The sequence below is a fragment of the Diaphorina citri genome, unplaced genomic scaffold (genome assembly GCF_000475195.1).
Source record: "Diaphorina citri unplaced genomic scaffold, Diaci psyllid genome assembly version 1.1 scaffold269, whole genome shotgun sequence".
Classification (NCBI taxonomy): domain Eukaryota; kingdom Metazoa; phylum Arthropoda; class Insecta; order Hemiptera; family Psyllidae; genus Diaphorina; species Diaphorina citri.
This window is the reverse complement of record NW_007377706.1, coordinates 231547-253000: the sequence shown is the minus strand read 5'-3', so window position 1 is coordinate 253000 and position 21454 is coordinate 231547. Positions and strand designations below refer to the sequence as shown.

The 21454-nt window shown below is 41.7% G+C and overlaps 3 protein-coding genes and 1 long non-coding RNA gene across 4 annotated transcripts; 3 read left to right on the top strand and 1 right to left on the bottom strand.

Moving 5' to 3' along the window:
• Positions 1–7: 7 nt before the first annotated feature.
• On the top strand, positions 8–1155 carry LOC113466440. The gene is made up of 2 exons (XM_026821861.1): positions 8–135; positions 931–1155. Exons 1-2 carry the CDS (start codon positions 28–30, stop codon positions 1153–1155), a joined length of 333 nt encoding a protein of 110 aa, XP_026677662.1. The 5' UTR covers positions 8–27.
• A 561-nt stretch (positions 1156–1716) lies between these two features.
• Positions 1717–10388, top strand: LOC103506881 (erythroid differentiation-related factor 1-like). The gene is made up of 10 exons (XM_026821860.1): positions 1717–2019; positions 2332–2557; positions 2820–2922; positions 3290–3389; positions 4135–4303; positions 4509–4744; positions 4996–5148; positions 5968–6110; positions 6387–6547; positions 9627–10388. Exons 1-10 carry the CDS (start codon positions 1752–1754, stop codon positions 10144–10146), a joined length of 2079 nt encoding a protein of 692 aa, XP_026677661.1. The 5' UTR covers positions 1717–1751; the 3' UTR covers positions 10147–10388.
• Positions 5600–5930, top strand: LOC113466444. Its single transcript, XR_003390830.1, has 2 exons — positions 5600–5682; positions 5884–5930. It is a non-coding gene; the product is annotated as an uncharacterized LOC113466444 (long non-coding RNA).
• Positions 10389–14505: 4117 nt separating the features above from the next.
• Positions 14506–19871, bottom strand: LOC103506878 (serine protease snake-like). Its single transcript, XM_026821858.1, has 9 exons — positions 19843–19871; positions 19133–19293; positions 18544–18684; positions 18278–18462; positions 17559–17674; positions 16593–16861; positions 15213–15331; positions 15075–15113; positions 14506–14716 (listed from the first exon to the last, which is right to left on the bottom strand). Exons 1-9 carry the CDS (start codon positions 19869–19871, stop codon positions 14525–14527), a joined length of 1251 nt encoding a protein of 416 aa, XP_026677659.1. The 3' UTR covers positions 14506–14524.
• Positions 19872–21454: the final 1583 nt, after the last annotated feature.

Genomic DNA, 21454 nt, shown 5'->3' with positions numbered 1-21454 from the left:
TTCGCGAATCCTAACGAGCCTATCCCCATGCCGTACCGCGCCACTAGTAAGAAACCCCCTGAATCCGACCCTGGGGACACGGCACGGAGCCTGCTCTGTAAGAAAGAAGAAGAAGCTATGCCTACCTGGGCACAGGTAATGGAGCAATTGCATTTGGGCAAAAAAATACGAATAAAATTTATCGCTTCGTAAAAAGTTGTGAAAATTTCAAATCTGAAGTCAAAAACTCCGAAAAATTATTTTCCCTAGGTCCCCGACCGCCCCTGATTCACCCCCGGAGCCTCACTTCGCGAATCCTAACGAGCCTATCCCCATGCCGTACCGCGCCACCAGTAAGAAACCCCCTGAATCCGACCCTGGGGACTCGGCACGGAGCCTGCTCTGTAAGAAAGAAGAAGAAGCTATGCCTACCTGGGCACAGGTAATGGAGCAGTTGCATTTGGGCAAAAAAATACGAATAAAATTTATCGCTTCGTAAAAAGTTGTGAAAATTTCAAATCTGAGGTCAAAAGTAACTTTTTTTCTAATAAGGCGTTTTATCTCAGAACTAATTTTAAAAGGTCGAAAATTCAATTTTCATTTGCCGATCTATTGAAAAAGATCAAAGAGTAATAACGTCAGAGTTTAAGAATTACGCAGAAACGTATGCACACAAACACATTAATGAGCTTCCTGCAAGGGAGCTTTGCTCCGGACAGATAAAGTGACGTCATCGTGTACGGGAGCGTATGCCGTGACGTCAGAGTTCAAGATTTACCAGTATTTTTTTGAACCGATTTATCTCCGGATCTAGAAGTCGTTGAAGAAAAATGAAAATTCCCTTGTTCCTCATTTTTTTCCGCTCTTTGACTTAGAAACCTCACCTAAATAAGAGCAAATGCTTTATTACTTTATTCATTATTCGTACAATTTTTCTTTCAAATATTACAGGTACCTGCCGCCACTGATTCCCGGGCGTGGAAAAAGCATCTCCAGATGTTACTGTACAAGAAGGCGTGCCTCGTGTATGCGGCACTGGGTGAAAGCTCGTACGAGGGAGGTAGATACGGGGATGCACTCAAGTATATTGAAGCAGTGCTGGATTGTAGAACCCATACAGGTAATTTACTGACGGGACAGGACCCGAAAAGAGGAAAATTAAATAGAATACAGTAGATTCGAAATTAAAATTGTCACTAAAAACTTTCGTACTGAGTCAGCAGTGATAGCCCGTCCCCACTGAAGCTGGCTGTGATTATCGTGAGGAAGCGGGTAGCTTTTCGCCCACTTTGGGGTAAGAGATTCGAATAAATTTGCCTTCTCTGCCATTATTATTTGTGCTAAAGGCGAAACCTTTACGTTCAAGCCTTTCACACAGCATCACCAATTGGTTCTGCCATTTCTATAATTTTTCCTTTTGTTCTGGTATTTCCACCACTAGTCACCTTTCAATTTGACTACTTATTACCAAATAAATAAAAGGTTGTGAGTTCAATTCTCGCTCGGGACGAAGTTTATCCTAAGCACAAAAGGTTCGTTCTTGGAACTGCTGCCTCTTTCCTATCCCGTCCTTCCTCTCTTTTCGATTTCGGGACTATCAGACCTCCAGTTCACTCTATAAAAACTCTTCAAATAAATAATCTAAATCACATATGACCCAAACCAATTTTAATCATTTCAATTTAATTTTAGATGTATGCTGTGTCGTTTTTGGCAACCCAAACTTAGGCTGTCCGTCAGTAAATTTTATTGGTTGTTTCTCTCACAGAGACATGAAGAAGCCCATCAACGTGCTGACGGGTCTGGACTATTGGTTGGACAATCTCATGTGCAATGTCCCGGAAGTGGCCATGTGCTATCATCTGGAGGGCATAGTCCAGAAATACGAACTCATCAAGACTGAGGATCTGCCAGACCTGGAGAACTCGAAATTCTCGCCCAAACTGATCCGGGATGTGGCACAGAATATCCTGTCCTTCCTCAAATATTCGAATAAGCTTCAAATTTTAGGGTTGTTTCTGCCTACACCTAAGACTCAGAGTGGGTGTTTTTGTGTACGTAAAAGTAGAAATTCAATTCCCCGTCACTATAAACTATCAAAAACAAACAAACGTGTAAACAAACAAACAAACGTGTATTTTGGTTGACCATGCATACACAAAATGCCCACTACGAGACTTAGGCGTACGAGCAAATAGCGCCAAAGGATGGATTAAGCTTCTACGAATCTAACCTAATATAATTGACCATGATTCAATTGAAGTTTCAGGAAAACTTTTCCCCTCTCAAGTAGCTAGAAGGAACTAGCTTTGTTTCGTCCCCCCTACTGAATGAATCTCGTTATCTTTACAGGTCTGCCATACAGCGGGGCGCTAGCCAGCTACCTTCTAGGTCGGGCGGGGGACTGTTGCTTCAAAGCTGTACAAGACTGGGCCCATGTCGACGTCCATAATGAAGATCTGGGCCGCACCATACGAACTCTGTGCAAAGCGCAGAGCAACGGCCCCTCTCTGTATGCCAAGGAGTGCAGTATGATTCCCAAGCAACTCACCACTATCAAGGTATCAATAGATCAGTTGCGCTTACTTGGGTGATGTTTCAAAGTCATGGAGCAAGAAAAATGAGGACCAACGGAATTTTTCTTTTTCTTCTAGAGATCTAGATACCGAGATCAATCGATCTAAAAAATACCCGTGCGATGGGCAGGAAAGTAAGTGTTGGACAGACAGAGGTTCACCACAGCTGCAGGATGGACGGGGAGTTTTATTGAACAGGAACTCGGGATTTTTGTTCTTAAAACAAGTGAAGCATTTATTTTACTTCTGTATTGTTATCTACAGGGTGGCCAGGAACATGAAGTACTCCCGTGTCTCCTACACTTCTCCTGGCACGATCCGGATGCTACTGAAGAACTGCATCTCCCTCAAGGGCAAGAATGAGGAGGTGAGTAAAGAGCGATTTTACTGTACGTACAAATGAAACCCATACCTAGCCAGCCTAGTTAGCTTGGTGGGTAGCGCGTCTGCCTTGTAAGCACTAGGTCACGGATCCGATTCCCGCCCGGGGAGCATTTTATACTGAACGGATAATGTTCGTTTTCGGAGCAGATGGCTTTCTCCTAACCTGGCCTCCTTCTCTCTGCTTTCGGGAAGATAAGAGCTTAGCAGTTAACAGCTCCCTCTATCAAACCTCTTCAAAACAGCTAATAATATAGGTAGTCGCTATTTCATTTGAAAAAATAAAATAATAAGAGTAATAACAAAACATATTCCAATAAGCTCTCATTTCGTGAACTTTGTGCTGGTTATAGGTGGTGAAACTGTACGATCTGACCAGTCTGTGTTCTGAAGAACTCGTTAGTACCTCGCAGAATCCATTCACTGTGCCAGTCGCTATGCTATTGTACAGGTAAGTACTGATTACATCTGGAGGTTGGTGGTTCGAGTCCAAGTCAAGTCATCAAAATTTATCATAGTGCATTAAGCGGGGAACGACATTTGTGACAAGCATGTACGTGCTCGTCACAATTTATATTCCTTACTGATTGAATTTTTCCCCCTTTAAGGCGTTTTAACTCTAGCTAGTAGATCTTTCACACCAAGCCTATCCCTAACAAACTAAAAAGAATCAAACCAGTCATAGAAGACTGGGGATCTTCTAACAGAGACAACAGATATGAAGAGGTTGTTATATGTCGCATGAGGATCGGTCACACATAAATGTTTTATTACTAATATTATCCACTTAGATACAAATTAGAAAACCAAATTAGATACTTGGATACCTTATTTTATATTGACTAGGATTTTTTTTTCCTGAAATCCAAGAGAGAAGGAAGACAGGATAGGAGAAAGCCAGCCGTTCCGAGAACAAACATTATCCGTTCAGGATAAAATCAGCCCCGAACGGGGATTCCCCGCGACCTAGCGCTTACAAGGCAGACGCACTACCAACTAAGCTAACTAGGCTGGCTATCTTATCTTTAAGCTATTTTTTTTTTCTTTTTTTTTTAATCTTGTGAATTAGAATTTAGAATTTACCCAATCTATAACTTACTTTATTTATTTATTTATTTTTTTTATTATTTTTTATTTTTTTTTTCATCCAGAAATTATTACAAATATAATGTCCTTCCGAGCAACCTTTATGGCTCAGTGGGTATCACACCCACACCCCTGGTGAAGAGGATTCTTCACCAGGGGTCCGGGTTTTTCCCCGACATCGACAGAGTAAAGAAAAAAATAGGTATGCTCCTGGGCTACTTTCTTGAAAACTACTTTACATTCAATATAATATTTCGCAAAATACATCGCGTCGAAGAGACGTAATGGACGCCCAACCTATACGAAACAGGAGGTTTGAGGTTTACGTAATTATTTTTACAATGAGTAGATGACTTTTTTTTTATGGCACGTTAGCCTGGGTGTAAGTTACTAGGTACACCCTGTGTTATTTGGCTAGGTTTTTGAAAAATAAGCACCGTTTTTAACTATTATTAATGTTCTTTTTCTTCGACTCTCTCCCGTCAGACTGGCCTCGTTACATCACAACTCCTATCGTACGCACGACGATTCCGACACCAAACGGAAGCTGGCCATGTTGCACTACGAGAAATCCGCGCGCCTCCTAACCGATCTCGATAATATTTCCGATCTTCTGCGCGTCCAATTGGAGCGGATAGCACTTGCGGAGTATATAGCGGACCGGAGCAGCGTGCAGAATCGGATCAAGCATCTTCAGTCGGCGTTAGCGTTTGCAGTCCAGTGTGCGCCCGCACTCGATTTGAGATAAATCGATCTAAAAAATACCGGTAAATCGTGAAGTTTGACGTCACGGCATACGCTCCCGTAGGCGATGACGTCGATTTTGGAACGATAAGACCTCCGTTATTACAGTTCCCTTTGTCGAAAAAAAGAGAAGAGGAAGATGTCTTCCTTCTCTCTTCGATTTCGGGACGATAAGACCATAGCAGTTACAGTTCCCTCTGTCAAACCTCTTAAAATAATAATAATAAAGTAAACTATTTCAATCAATATCCCCTTGCAGGTAAAGGCATCGCCGCTTTTGAGCTAGTGCAAGATTCGGCCAACCTGGCGCTGCTTCACTCCAACATGGGTCGTCTGATGAGGCTACTCGCCCATGCCAATCTGTCCAATGAGGAATCCGAAGAGCGGAAACAGCAGTGCTTACAGTACTTCCCAGACAAACCTGAAGGGGAAGCAGGAGATGATCCAGAAAAGGGTAAAAAGTGAGTAGTCTGAAATAAACTGGATTTTTTTTTTTTTAGAGAGAGAGAGATTTGATAAAAGGGTAACCACTGAGGTCTTCTCGTCCTGAAATTGAAGAAGAAGGACAGGAACAAAGCAGCCGTTGCGAGAACGAACCTTGTCTGTTCAGGATAATGCCGTCCCCCGGTGGGAATCTAGGATAGATTCAGCCCCTTGCGGGAATTTAGGATAAAGTCCGCCCCGGGTGGGAATCGAACCCGCGACCAAGGCAGACAAAACACCCTCCGAGCTAACTATACTGCTTGTCTAAGCTCCGAGCTATACAGTTTGTCTGATTGTTGGGATATTTCAGTACAATCAGGGGAGGATCTCTGTATTCAAAAATAAAATTAATAGGAAACACAATAGTCTCATTTGGGACACGGTTACGTGGGAGCTGTCCACGGCCCTGTACAACTTGGCCGTCTTGTCTCAGGTACCTATGCTTGGGGTTAGAGGCAGAGAAAGGCTTTAGACCAGTGGTTCTCAAACTTTTTTTGGCCGCGGAGCACCAAGCAACAATTTTTGTTGTATACAATTTTTTGTCGATGGTGGGAATCGAACCCAGGACCTTCTGCATGGCAAGCAAGCGCGTTACCACTGGGTTGACCGTGCAGGGATTTGTTGTATGTTGCAGGAATTTCCACACTACAGTAGCAACAAGAAGGTGCACCATCGGGATGAAATGGAGCGGGAAGTCGTGGATCTACTGCAGAAAGCCAGCGGAAACATTACAATCTGGCCCTGGACCATTACACGCGGGCCCTGACAGTGCTGGCGCATAGGAAACACAATAGTCTCATTTGGGACACGGTTACGTGGGAGCTGTCCACGGCCCTGTACAACTTGGCCGTCTTGTCTCAGGTACCGTGGTCTGTATCGTAGCATGCCCATCCCGTAGTCCGTAGTATGCCTCTCATCAGATGAGCTAGAAGGGACACATTTTACACAAAGTTCCCATTTAGGTGCTGTGTCAAGACGAGAACACCAGAGGGAAACCCATTGAAATATTATGTATTTGCAATCGAAAAACGAGTACAATTTTTTGTCGATGGTGGGAATCGAACCCAGGACCTTCTGCATGGCAAGCAAGCGCGTTACCACTGGGTTAACCGTGCAGGGATTTGTTGTATGTTGCAGGAATTTCCACACTACAGTAGCAACAAGAAGGTGCACCATCGGGAAGAAATGGAGCGGGAAGTCGTGGATCTACTGCAGAAAGCTCTCAAGTATTGTGACATTGATACTCCCAGTCCTAGACAAGTGGTGTATCAGTATCGAGCCGCCATTATACATCATAGGTAAGCATAACACTGGTCACTGGAGGTCCCAGGTTCGATTCCCAGGTTAAAATAGATTCCTGGTATAGATATCCTCAGCTAGTCACATCCTGCCATTATATGCTAGCCGACCTTTATATTCCCGTCACCATGGATCCTGCTAGACCCAACTTGGACGATGATATGGGCGAGGATAAGGTAGGCCACAGGACGTTAACAGGGCCTCATTTTTCTCCTTTACCGTAGGCCAGACTCCGAAAATTTGGAGCATCCCCCCTGTACATCGCTATTTTGACTCTTGGAACCACCCCTCTACAGAATCCTGAATACGCCCCTGTTGTGTTAAGGAACATTATTGAGCAGAAGCATGTAGGATGTAGGACGTTAGGTCACTTGAAAATGGACATAATAGGCTCGCATATCCACAGGTCCCAAGTTTGATTCCCGACCGTGCAAAAAAATAATAATAAAAAATAAAATAAAATATAATAATAAAATCGGTGGCTTTGTTTGGATTTAGTTAGTCAATAGTCCTCACGAAGACTTGTAATTGGTCACTGAATAGCAACTACAGGTGATTAACGTAGTGGTCAAGGCGCTTGCCTGGTAAACAGGAGGGCGTGGGTTCAATTCCAACCGAAGTATGAACCCAAGACTAGACTAGACTTTTCCTACTCAATAGGGTCGGCGTACTTAAATAGGGTCGGCTTAAAAAGTATGAAATTGTATCGTCATTTATTTGACCTTTATTTTGATTCCCAAGGCGTTGTGTCGAGCTCCACCGTTAGAAGAAACATTGAGCGAGCGTCAGTAATAAATCAAACTGCGAGATTTCTTATTCATCGTGAATAAAAATAAATCCATGCGAAATTCCGAATCTTATAATTCTAATAGACAGAAAACTATAATGCTGAACACATAGTCACTAAAAGCGAAAAAAAAATCGTTTTCCATCTTCAATAAAACGCAACTGAGAAATGGCAAAATTACCTTGAACAATCAATAAATAACTATTCATATACTGGGTTAGTATTAATAATGAAAAAAAATCTAATATTATTGAGTACCAACCTATTTTACGAGTAAAATCTAACTTGCAAACCTCCGAAGCTTGAAAAAGGGATGAAACCATCTCATTGTGTTTTAGGAAGTTGTATTTAGCCCCGGGGTCACAAAGTCAGTTTAAACTGGGTTTAAGTAATCTGATTGGCTAAATTTTTTTATACATCAACCAATCGGATTGCTTAATCCAAGAGTTAAATTAAAACCGAGTTTTAACTCACTTTGTGGCCCCCGATTTTTTAGTCCGTCCTTCCTTTATTATTACTAATAATAAAAGGTATAGTGGACGGACTATTGTATTCGCTTCGGTGTCGTCTGTCGGTCGGTCTGTCGGTCTGTCTGTCTGTCTGTCTGTCTGTCTGTCTGTCTGTCTGTCTGTCTGTCTGTCTGTCTGTCTGTCTGTCTGTCTGTCTGTCTGTCTGTCTGTCTGTCTGTCTGTCTGTCTGTCTGTCTGTCTGTCTGTCTGTCTGTCTGTCTGTCTGTCTGTCTGTCTGTCTGTCTGTCTGTCTGTCTGTCTGTCTGTCTGTCTGTCTGTCTGTCTGTCTGTCTGTCTGTCTGTCTGTCTGTCTGTCTGTCTGTCTGTCTGTCTGTCTGTCTGTCTGTCTGTCTGTCTGTCTGTCTGTCTGTCTGTCTGTCTGTCTGTCTGTCCCCATAGAAGGACTTATCCAAACCTGGTCGACCTGTATATCAAATTAAAGGTCTTTTTACCAGGATCATGAAAATGGTGGTGCAAATTTTGTCCAGAAAACCATAAAGCCGAAAATCCAAAAAAACTGGTTTTTGGGGGATTTTTTTTACATTTTCTCACATAAATGAGCTCTGATCTTGAAATTTGTCGCGACGACCTATGAACTCAGAGCGAGAAAGTTTTAGATAACACTTCAGTCGATCATTTCAGACCGGTTTTAGCGTCACCTATGTTAAGCTACGCCGAGCAAAGCCAATAAATGGATGGGTGACTTAAAGTTAATTGAGTAATTGTGGGATTTTTTTTTTCACATTTTCTCACACAAATGAGCTCTGATCTCGAACTTTGTCGCGACGACCTATGAACTCAAAGCGAGAAAGTTTTAGATAACATTTCAGTCGATCATTTAAGACCGGTTTTAGCGTCAGATATGTTAAGCTACGCCGAGCAAGGCCGATAAATGGATGGGTGACTTGAACCTTATATTGGGAATAAGGGAGAACGGGCTCTAGTCTTGATTTTAAATCATTACATGAACGTAAAATCAAATCAAGAATGATAATAAACTGAATATTAAACAAATTAGGTAGGTACATAGGTACTGATTTTCTCTAATCACGATCGAATAAACTACGGGCTAAAAAATTCCCGGAGGGACGGACCCAGCTTGTTTCTAATAAGGCGTTTTAACACAGAACTAATTTTAAAAGGTCGAAAATTCAATTTTCATTTGCCGATCTATTGAAAAAGATCAAAGAGTAGTAACGTCAGAGTTTAAGAATTACGCAGAAACGTATGCACACAAACACATTAATGTGTTTCCTGCAAGGGAGCTTTGCTCCGGACAGATGAAGTGACGTCATCGTGTACGGGAGCGTATGCCGTGACGTCAGACTTCAAGATTTACCAGTATTTTTACTTTTTTTGAATCGATTTATCTCCGGATCTAGAAGTCGTTGAAGAAAAATGAAAATTCCCTTGTTCCTAATTTTTTTCCGCTCTTTGACTTAGAAACCTCACCTAAATAAGAGCAAATCGACAGAGTAAAAAAAAAAAAAAAAAATCTCCTGGGCTACTTTCTTGAAAACTACTTTACATTTGCATTCAATATAATATTTCGCAAAATACATCGTGTCGAAGAGACGTAACGGACGCCCAACCTATACGAAACAGGAGGTTTGAGGTTTACGTAATTACTTTTACAATGAGTAGATGACTTTTTTTTTAATGGCACGTTAGCCTGGGTCTAAGTTACTAGGTACACCCTGTGTTATTTGGCTAGGTTTTTGAAGAATAAGCACCGTTTTTTACTACTATTGATGTTCTTTTTCTTCGACTCTCTCCCGTCAGACTGGCCTCGTTACATCACAACTCCTATCGTACGCACGACGATTCCGACACCAAACGGAAGCTGGCCATGTTGCACTACGAGAAATCCGCGCGCCTCCTAACCGATCTCGATAATATTTCCGATCTTCTGCGCGTCCAATTGGAGCGGATAGCACTTGCGGAGTATATAGCGGACCGGAGCAGCGTGCAGAATCGGATCAAGCATCTACAGTCGGCGTTAGCGTTTGCAGTCCAGTGTGCGCCCGCACTCGATTTAATCGCCAGCGAAAACGGAGACAGTTGCTCCCCCAATGGGGAACCCGATTCGGCGCTCGTAGATCGCACATCGCTTGTGCAACTTCTCGAGCAGCGGCTTCAAGTGTTGCTGAAAAGTTTGACCAAGCTGTGTTGGAAGAACAGTTCGCCCAAGTTGGCAGAGATGGGGGTGAGGTACAAGGAGGCGTATTCGAGGCTGCTGAAGAGAGAGGGGGCGGTGGAGACACATTTGAGCCGCGTGCTTTCGGGCCTAAAACAGTCTTGACTTTGAGTGGATTGGAACACATGCCTTTAGGCACACTCCATTTGTCAAGGATCTAGATTTACCCTGCCCCTGGGATCAATTTAATTTGAAGAAACCCATTTACTGATGAAATTTGTAATGAGCTGAGAATCGGGAATTTCATCAGTGGTTTTATGAGTTGAATGTTTCGTAACCCCGGGAATTCTTGTTAAGCTGCTGTCGGGAACTTATGGACATTGAAGTCATGGGACTATTCATTGGAGCCAGGTCTTACCATGTGAGCGAACTCATTCAGCTTACTGTCTACGCCACCTTGCACTCCATAAGGGCCTAACTCAGGTGTCTCGTCACTCTCGTGTGCCAAAGTAGTAGTAGCCCTTTCAGTACCAAACCACACGATCGTGAACTCTGGAGATTTTGGCGGGGCTCTATTTCGTACACGGCAGTAGTCATGGCACACTAAGAACAACCGTCAGGGAGGGAAAGGGATATAAACTAGTTATAGCTTACCATGAGAAATTGTTTTACGTACCGTTCATGTAAGAGATCTTTTTACTAGGTATGTGAGAGAAATGGTTTTACTTACCAAGGGAGGAAAATTATTTTGCTTACCAAGTGAGGGAAATTGTTTTGCTTACCTAGGGAGGAAAATCTTTTTGCTTGCAATCTTTTTGCTTATCATATGAGAGAACTCGTTTTGCTTACCATGTGAGAGAAATCTTTTTGTTTACCCTGTGAGAGAACTCTTTTTGCTTACTATGTGAGAGATTTCGTTTTGCTTACCATATTATGAGAGAAATCTTTTTGCTTACTAGATGAGAGAGAAACCTTTTTGCTTGAAGGAAATCCTTTTGCTTACCATCTGGGAAAATTCATTTTGCTTACCATATGAGGAAATTCGTTGAGCGTACTATTTTCGCCTCCTTCGACGAAAAGATGAACTAGGCCGTCATCCTCGTTGGGTTACCAATGACTGATCAAGGTTCCCCCACAACTGTTCCAAGACAGAGAGCCACTGCCGGGAGTGCCAAATCCAATGGCCACCTGAGACAATACGAAACAGATGTTGGAGGGCCAAATTTAAGGACGATTTATAGCCGGGACCAAAGTCGGAGTTCAAACTTGGTTTAAGTTTGACTCATTTGGAAGTTCCCCATTTTTTCGTTACGTAGGTATACGTAACGCTAGGCGCTTATGAGTTAAACCAGCCGATTGGCTAACAAGTTTGAAATCAACCAATCAGATTTCTTAAAATCCAAATGTTAAACATAAACCAAGTTTAAACTTTGCTTGTGGTCCCGATCATCAACCTTCCTCCTCCTCCACCCCAGAATGCCCCATTCCGGTAAATCTCAAGTTTTGCCCCGCGTTAAGCATTACGGTACAATGCCAAATTTTCCTCTAGGTTTCCTGACGTTTCCTCTGGGTGTTAAAAAGTCCATCTCTGACTCTTCCTTCTTTCCTCTTCCACAAAGCCACATACGTATTATGTCTCCACTTACTACATGCCTTTAGGCACACTCCATTTGTCAAGGATCTAGATTTACCCTGCCCCTGGGATCAATTTAATTTGAAGAAACCCATTTACTGATAATTTTTGTAATGAACTGAGAATCGGGAATTTCATCAGTGGTTTTATTTGAATGTTTCGTAACCCCGGGAATTCTTGTTAAACTGCTGTCGGGAACTTATTGACATTGAAGTCATGGGACTATTCATTGGAGCCAGAGGTACAATTACTACTTTCTTCAAAGACTTATATCAAATTCAATATCAAGGAAGATACCATCAAGAAAATTGTCCAGACAACTGTTCGAGGCTCTAGAGGGATCATTAGAAACCATATCTATGGACCCAACTAATTCACTGAATTCTCAAAAGTTTCCAAACATAAAATATTCTATCTTGATCAGCATCCCCCCCTATCAATACCTCTCTCTCATTATCTTCTCAAAATCATTTGGTATCCTTTGTCCGTGAGGCAACCTGCTGTTGAGCAGGAAGGTGGCTGTTAAGCATTTCTGACTAGCAAACCTCATATATTCTTTATTTTATAAAATTCACAAATCATATAATACTTCACTCATTTGTAGGTACAGTGCTTTTTATAAAAAAAAAAAGACTAATAAGGCCCAGCCTAGTCAAAATCATTTGGTATCCTTTGTCCGTGAGGCAACCTGCTGTTGAGCAGGAAGGTGGCTGTTAAGCATTTCTCACTAGCAAACCTCATATATTCTTTATTTTATAAAATTCACAAATCATATAATACTCCACTCATTTATAGGTACAGTGCTCTTTACTGTAAAACTGTCTCGATTCGATGTGGATTAAAAAAAAAACTAATAAGTTTCTGTACTGGGTGAGAAAAGTTTCTGTACTGGGTGAGAAAAGTTTCTGTACTAGGTAAGAAAAGTTTCTGTACTGGGTGAGAAAGGAACTGGTAGCATTTCCTCGTAGCCTTTACATCTCTTCTGTGGTACTCTGGTCTAATTTCTAAATACTCTCTCCTGTCTTCCTTCTCTCTTCGATTTCGGGACGATAAGACCATAGCAGTTACAGTTCCCTCTGTCAAACCTCTTAAAAAAAAAGACTAATAAGTTTCTGTACTGGGTGAGAAGGGAACTAGTAGCATTTCCTCGTAGCCTTTACATCTCTTCTGTGGTACTCTGGTCTAATTTCTAAATACTCTCATTACAAGCAATAGCAATACAGTATCTAAGTATTATTTTAGTATTTACTTCAAGTAAGAAAAGTCAAGTTCTTATTGTTTAACATTTTTTACTCAATTATAAAACATGGTTGTGATTTTTTTTAGTTAGTACATATTATGTAAATAGAGATACTTTTATTTTTAATCTTTTTATTGTGTTAATAACTTTGCCCTGACAATTATTAGTAGAACTTTTCGTTTGAACTAGTTCCTGATTACAGTTGAACTTGAATAATAGAGAACTCATAAAACTATCCAAGCCCCCAAAAATTTTTTTTTTTTTTTTTTTTTTTTTTTTTTGCTTTTTGGTTCCCTGGACAAAATTTGCACCACCATTTTTTTTGTTCCTGGTAAAAAGACGTTTAATTTGATATATATGTAGGTCGACCAGGTTTGGATAAGTCCTTCTATGGGTTCAGACACACAGACAGACGACACCGAAGCGAATACAATAGCCCGTCTCTTATACCTTTTTTTTATTACTATCATAATAAAGGAAGGACGGGCTAAAAAGGAAAGTAAAAATAACCTACTTTATGTTTAGCACATTGCATAGCTAAAGAAGTTTACAGGCGTTCATAGAAATCGCGTTCTTATCCTATTTTTGGGAACCCCTACTTTTGACTTTTGACGCATGGCCATCTTCTTTTTCAACGAGCAAAACGTTGTTCTCTTTTCAAACGTAAACAAAAACATTCTTCCATCTTCTAAAATTTGGAAGGGAAGACGGTGAGTTCTGTCAAAATTTTCTTTTAATTCATCCTGTTTTATCCCTGTTTCTAATGGGAATCCAGATAGTGTACAGAGTCCGAGTTATTTTATCATATTCATTGTTAGTGGAGATGTCAAAACTACAACACATCATATTCAATGTTAGTGGAGATATCAAAGCTACAACTAACAGTCCCATTTTATTGCATGTTGGTGGAGATGTCGAAACTACAGATAAAATATATTGAACAGTAAAAACGTGACTGCAATCTAGTCTTCTCGTTCCTGGCGGTTCAACTAGTAGAAAATCTTTTGCTCACGATTTTTGCTTACCATACCTATGAGAGAAATAATTTTGCTTACCATGTGAGGAAATTCGTTAAGGGCACTATTTACGCCTCCTTCAACGAAAGCATGAAGGAAACCGTCTTCTTTCTTTTTCGGTTTAGTGGCTGTTTTGGATTTGGAAGGAAGGGTGGACTGACAGTACTCTTGGCATCCTGAATAAGGAATAAGGATAGAGTGAGGGAAACATGTTAGTCTTCAGTGTACAGAGTCCGAGTTATTTTATCATATTCATTGTTAGTGGAGATGTCAAAACTACAACACATCATATTCAATGTTAGTGGAGATGTCAAAGCTACAACTAACAGTCCTATTTTATTGCATGTTGGTGGAGATGTCGAAACTACAAATAAAATATATTGAACAGTAAAAACGTGACTGCAATCTAGTCTTCTCGGCCCTGGCGGTTCGACTAGTCTAGTAGAAAATCTTTTGCTCACGATTTTTTTAGGAAAATCAAAATCATGCAGTGCCCAATATTGATATCTCATGCAATATCCATAGTTTTGTAGGTAACTGCTAAGGTCTTATCGTCCCGAAATCAAAAAGAGAAGGAAGACAGGATAAGAGAAGCCGTTCCGAGAGCGAACATTATCCGTTCAGATGAAGCTGGATTTTTTTTTTTTTTTTTTACTAATCACTGCCTGACCACACAATATCTTCTATCCAAGGCACATAGGGTGCGACACGCGTGTACACTCCGGGCGTGTTCTTCTGCGCGCAGAACTTTCCGAATGAGGTCACGCCTATGATTTCCATGCCGCATGTATAACCAGTGCGGAACGTACGCGTGTTGTTCACTTGTAGCGGACCGCCGGAATCACCCTGTAATAAAATACAGATTGAATTAAGGGCGTGGTCCCGGGTTCGATTTTTCTTTCCTTTTTTGGATTGAAATGTGTCAATGGAACAACTGCCACATTAGACTTGATTAGACTCAGGTTGTCTGTGTCGTAGCATGCCCATCCCGTAGTATGTCCCTCATCAGATGGGCGAGAAGAGACACAACACTTCCCATTTAGGTGCTGGGTCAACACGAGAACACCAGAAAGTTGAAGTAAAGGCGCGGATGCTCACTATTTGCAACTGCTTTCTTTAGTATTTAAGTCCATGCCTTTGTACGTTTGTAGAGTTTGAAGACCCAGCCATTAAAATATGAAGAAGAAGAAAGTCTTTTGCTTACCGAGCAAGTGTCATGACCTCCAGCCAGAATTCCGGCGCAAACTGATGTCTGTAGGTAGGTATGGTTTCGTTGCCATGACAACAGAATACTTACCAGAACCAAGTACCTATATACACGTGTGTGAGCCTTTCCGGCGCACACCTGGGTAGCCTGAATCCCGTCCGGTACGGATTGGTCTGACCCGAGCAGATCTCGACATTGTTGATGAGGGATGATTTCCAGAGATACCTTCTGGAGAATGTCACTGGGGGCATCCGCTGTAGAGGAGAAGAGAAACAGTTACTAATATTATGATTTGATAGGGAGCATGCTCTTCAAGCCGGTACGGATTGGTCTGACCCGAGCAGATCTCGACATTGTTGATGAGGGATGATGTCCAGAGATACCTTCTGGAGAATGTCACTGGGAGCATCCGCTGTAGAGGAGAAGAGAAACAGTTACTAATATTTTGATTTGATAGGGAGCATGCTCTTCAAATCTTCAGACAAGGCCGAAACAAAAGAATTTTAACCGTGTTCACGAAATGATCGTCATTGTAAGCACGAAATGATCGTCATTATTGTCGTTTCCGATCATATCCTCATTTATTTGATAATTCGACGACATGCCTAATAATGGAGCTCTAAAGGCGTGTCCAAACATAGTCGACCGGCCGGCCGTCGATCGACGAGGTAAATCTATGTTGTCGAGGCAGTGTGGACGGTTTAGTCGACATTGGTCGACTATGCGTGGACCGCGGACACAGCTTAGGATTTACCTTCCCCTCAAGAATGGTTCTCTGTATACAGATGCCTTCTTCTATAGAAGAAGGCATCCGCTGTGAAACATAGGATATAATTATGTAGTATAAAATAGAATATACTTTGTTTATTATCCCGCCAGAATGAGACTGGAAAGTCCCTTCACGGCTTTACTCGCATAGAGGTGTCTTTTACATACACACAATTACACTCACATTATTACTTGCATCCCGTGTCCTCCCGCTCGCGAATGCCCCGACGCCTACCCTCATTTCATAGGATATTCACACGAAGATGGTTCCTTGGGTACTTACAGAATCCCAAGTTCCCCCAGCCAGTCGCCACAGCCTGAGGCACCACCACTTCACTGTCGTACAAACACGCCGGCTGCCATAGTCGACCGGCCGGCCGTCGATCGACGAGGTAAATCTATGTTGTCGAGGCAGTGTGGACGGTTTAGTCGACATTGGTCGACTATGTGTGGACCGCGGACACAGCTTGGGATTTACCTTCCCCTCAAGAATGGTTCTCTGTAGAAGAAGGCATCCGCTGTGAAACATAAGATATAGTAGAAAATAGAATATACTTTGTTTATTATCCCGCCAGAATGACACTGAAAAGTCCCTTTACGGCTTTACTCGCATAGAGGTGTCTTTTACATACACACAATTACACTCACATTATTACTTGCATCCCGTGTCCTCCTGCTCGCGAATGCCCTGACGCCTACCCCCATTTCATAGGATATTCACACGAAGATGGTTCCTAGGGTACTTACAGAATCCCAAGTTCCCCCAGCCAGTCGCCACAGCCTGAGGCACCACCTCTTCACTGTCGTACAAACACGCCGGCTGTACACCCTCCCGGAACACCACACTTCGTTCTAGCCTCAACAGAGCAATATCGTGATAGAGGCTCTTGTCACCCCTTTCCCCTTGATAGTCTGGATGAACCGTTACGGAAGCTACGTTCACATCTTCAACTTCCTGCCCTGGCGTGTGTTTGTTGACGTTGAGCGCTCCAAGACGCACCACGGAAGGAGGTCCTCTGGGAAAACAAAGCAAAACGAATCATTATAGTTATAAAATACAAATGCGAATGTGGATCCACCCAAGACCAGGCACACCTACTCGCTCATCCTGGCAAATCCCGCGCCAATCGTGGCGTGTGTTTGTTGACGTTGAGCGCTCCAAGACGCACCACGGAAGGAGGTCCTCTGGGAAAACAAAGCAAAACGAATCATTATAGTGTTATAAAATACAAATGCGAATGTGGATCCACCCAAGACCAGGCACACCTACTCGCTCATCCTGGCAAATCCCGCGGCAATCAAAGTAGCAACCTAGCAACTGACCGCTCACTGGAAAAATGTAATCTGACGGTCTTTTAAACGACCTCGGAATGTTTAAAAAAAGATCGATTGCTTTGTCCATAGCAACTTGCTAAGTTTCTAAAAATAAAGTAGATTTTTGGCAAATAAATTAATGTTTGTATGGATGAAAATTTTAAATCTAAGCAAATTTTAGGTAGGTACCTACAGAGTGCCAGCTTAGATAGCTTGGTTGTCTACGTTGTGAGCGCTAAGCCACGGGTTCGATTCCCGGCCGAGGAGGATTTTATCCCGAACGGATAATGTTCGTTCTCGGAACGGCTAGCTTTCTCCTATTCTGTCTTCCTTTTCTCTTCGATTTCGGGATGATGAGACCTTATCAGTTACAGTTCCCTCTATCAAAAAAGTACTTACAGATCGCTGTCCGTACAATGAGCAGCGGTCAGGACATACCAATGACTGATCAAGGTTCCCCCACAACTGTTCCAAGACAGAGAGCCACTGCCGGGAGTGCCAAATCCAATGGCCACCTGAGACAGTACGAAACAGATGTTGGAGGGTCAAATTTAAGGACGATTTATAGCCGGGACCACAGTCGGAATTCAAACTTGGTTTAAGTTTGACTCATTTGGAAGTTCCCCATTTATTCTTTACGTAGGTATACGTAACGCTAGGCGCTTATGGGTTAAACCAGCTGATTGGCTAACAAGTTTGAAATCAACCAATCAGATTTCTTAAGATCCAAATGTTAAACAAAAACCAAGTTTAAACTTTGCTTGTGGTCCCGACCATCAACCTTCCTCCCCCTCCTCCACCCCGGAATGCCCCATTCCGGTAAATCTCAAGTTTTGCCCCGCATTAAGCATTACGGTACAATGCCAAAATATCCTCTACGTTTCCTCTAGGTGTTAAAAAGTCCATCTCTGACTCTTCCTTCTTTCCTCTTCCACAAAGCCACATAAGTATTATGTCTCCACTTACTGGTTACTACGCTGCCACCACCCTGCCTCCCTCTCTTCAGCCCAACATATTGCAAGATTTTTGGGTAACTACCCGGACAAGTGGAGTAAACTGCTTTTTTCAATCAATTCGCGAAGTAAGGACACCACAGGATAAAGCAATCAGTCTCTTACCATGTGAGCGAACTCATTCAGCTTACTGTCTACGCCACCTTGCACTCCATAAGGGCCTAACTCAGGTGTCTCGTCACTCTCGGGTGCCAAAGTAGTAGTGGCCCTTTCAGTACCAAACCACACGATCGTGAACTCTGGGGATTTTGGCGGGGCTCTATTTCGTACACGGCAGTAGTCATGGCACACTAAGAACAAGCGTCAGGGAGGGAAAGGGAATGGGATGTAAACTATAGTTATAGCTTACCATGAGAAATTGTTTTACGTACTTCCATAAGGGCCTAACTCAGGTGTCTCGTCACTCTCGGGTGCCAAAGTAGTAGTGGCCCTTTCAGTACCAAACCACACGATCGTGAACCCTGGGGATTTTGGCGGGGGTCTATTTCGTACACGGCAGTAGTCATGGCACACTAAGAACAAGCGTCAGGGAGGGAAAGGGATGTAAACTAGTTATAGCTTACCATGAGAAATTGTTTTACGTACCGGTCATGTAAGAGATCTTTTTACTATGTGAGAGAAATGGTTTTACTTACCAAGGGAGGAAAATTATTTTGCCTACCAAGTGAGGGAAATTGTTTTGCTTACCTAGGGAGGAAAATCTTTTTGCTTGCAATCTTTTTGCTTATCATATGAGAGAACTCGTTTTGCTTACCATGTGAGAGAAATCTTTTTGTTTACCCTGTGAAAGAACTCTTTTTGCTTACTATGTGAGAGATTTCGTTTTGCTTACCATATTATGAGAGAAATCTTTTTGCTTACTAGATGAGAGAGAAATCTTTTTGCTTGAAGGAAATCCTTTTGCTTACCATCTGGGAAAATTCATTTTGCTTACCATGTGAGAAAATTCGTTGAGCGTACTATTTTCGCCTCCTTCGACGAAAAGATGAACTAGGCCGTCATCCTCGTTGGGTGTGGTGGTGGTGGTCGTGGTTGTGGTAGTGGTGGGAGGAGGGATAGGCTGACAGTACTCCTGACATCCTGAACAAGGATATAGTGAGGGATAGAAGTTGGACCTTAGGCTGGAATACCAGTTATAGGAATATCCACCAACATTGAATACAACGTGCTTACAGTTTTGACATCAACAATTCAACACCAACAATACCAACGTGCTTACCATTTTACCATGTGAGAGAAATAATTTTGCTTACCATCAATGTGAGGGAACTATTTTCTTTTTTTTTTAAGTAAGAGAAATAGTTATGCTTACCCTGTGAGAGAAATTTTTGCTTGCCATATGATAGAGATAATTCTGCTTACCATATTGAGGGAAATAATTTTGCTTATTCCTGAACAAGGATATAGTGAGGGATAGAAGTTGGACCTTAGGCTGGAATACCAGTTATAGGAATATCCACCAACATTGAATACAACGCGCTTACAGTTTTGACATCAACACCAACAATACCAATAACGTCCAATATAACCTGTTGTAGTCAATAAAGTTTTGCTTACCATTTTACCACGTGAGAGAAATATTTTTGCTTACCATCAATGTGAGGGAACTATTTTTCTTACAAAGTAAGAGAAATAGTTACGCTTACCCTGTGAGAGAAATTTTTGCTTACCATATGAGAGAGATGATTCTGCTTACCATATTGAGGGAAATAATTTTGCTTACGCGTCCCTTTTTAACGCTATAATGTGCGTCCGTTTGTCTGTACAGTCACAAGAAATTCAGGCCGGGGGGTCACAAAGTGATTTTAATCTCTGTTTTTCTGTTTAACACTCGAATTAAGCAAACTCATTGGCTGATTTTTTTTTCTTTTTTTTTATCAACCAATTAGATTGCCTGATCCGAAAGTTAAAATTAAACGGAGTTTAAACTCACTTCTTCAACGAAAGCATGAAGGAAACCGTCTTCTTTCTTTTTCGGTTTAGTGGCTGTTTTGGATTTGGAAGGAAGGGTGGACTGACAGTATTCTTGGCATCCTGAATAAGGATAGAGTGAGGGAAACATGTTAGTCTTCAGTGTACAGAGTCCGAGTTATTTTATCATATTCATTGTTAGTGGAGATGTCAAAACTACAATACATCATATTCAATGTTAGTGGAGATGTCAAAGCTACAGCTAACAGTTCCATTTTATTGCATGTTGGTGGAGATGTCGAAACTACAAATAAAATATATTGAACAGTAAAAACGTGACGTGACTGCAATCTAGTCTTCCGTTCGACTAGTAGAAAATATTTTGCTCACGATTTTTTTAGGAAAATCAAAATCATGCGGTGCCCAATATTGATAGCTCATGCAATATCCATAGTTTTGTAGGTAACTGCTAAGGTATTATCGTCCCGAAATCAAAAAGAGAAGGAAGACAGGATAAGAGAAGCCGTTCCGAGAACGAACATTATCCGTTCAGCATAAAATCCGCCCCGGGCAGAAATCGAACCCCACGGCCTAGCGCTTACAAGGCAGACGCGCTACAACCAAGATAACTAGGCCGGCTCCCTCCTTTTTTTTGGTCAACTTTCTAAGTTTCTAAAAATAAAGTAGATTTTTGGCAAATAGATAATGTATGGATGAAAATTTTAAATCTAAGCAAATTTTAGGTAGGTACCTACAGAATGCCAGCTTAGATAGCTTGGTTGTCTACGTTGTGAGCGCTAGGCCACGGGTTCGATTCCCGGCCGAAGAGGATTTTATACCGAACGGATAATGTTCGTTCTTGGAACGGCTAGCTTTCTCCTAATCTGTCTTCCTTTTAAGCTCTGACTGTGGTCCCCGCCATGAATTGTAAGACTAATGTTGAGATGAGCTGTATTTTGTGTTGTGTTCAAACAAATGTAAATAGAATGCTTCTAGGACAGCTGTCATTTTCAGAGGTTTATGGAAACGGCCTAATTTTTTTTTATGTGAGTGACAACTTGATAGCGGATACAAAAGTATGAGTTTGAACATTAAATAAAATATAATGTATCGGGGTCTTTAATTTTTTAACAACAAAGTTCTCAATTGCCGAAACCCCCCTACAAATCATTTGCTTTTAACCTATAAACTACATCCAATTCAGAAACTGGACACTGATGTTATTACAAAGAAAACAACTACGAAAAACTAATCAACTAATCATGCGTATTATATGAACAAAAAAATTCAAAATGACAACATGTAAATGGAATGTCAAAATATCAAATTGAAAAAAAACGAAAAAAATTAGAGCGCGCAGAGTAAAACACA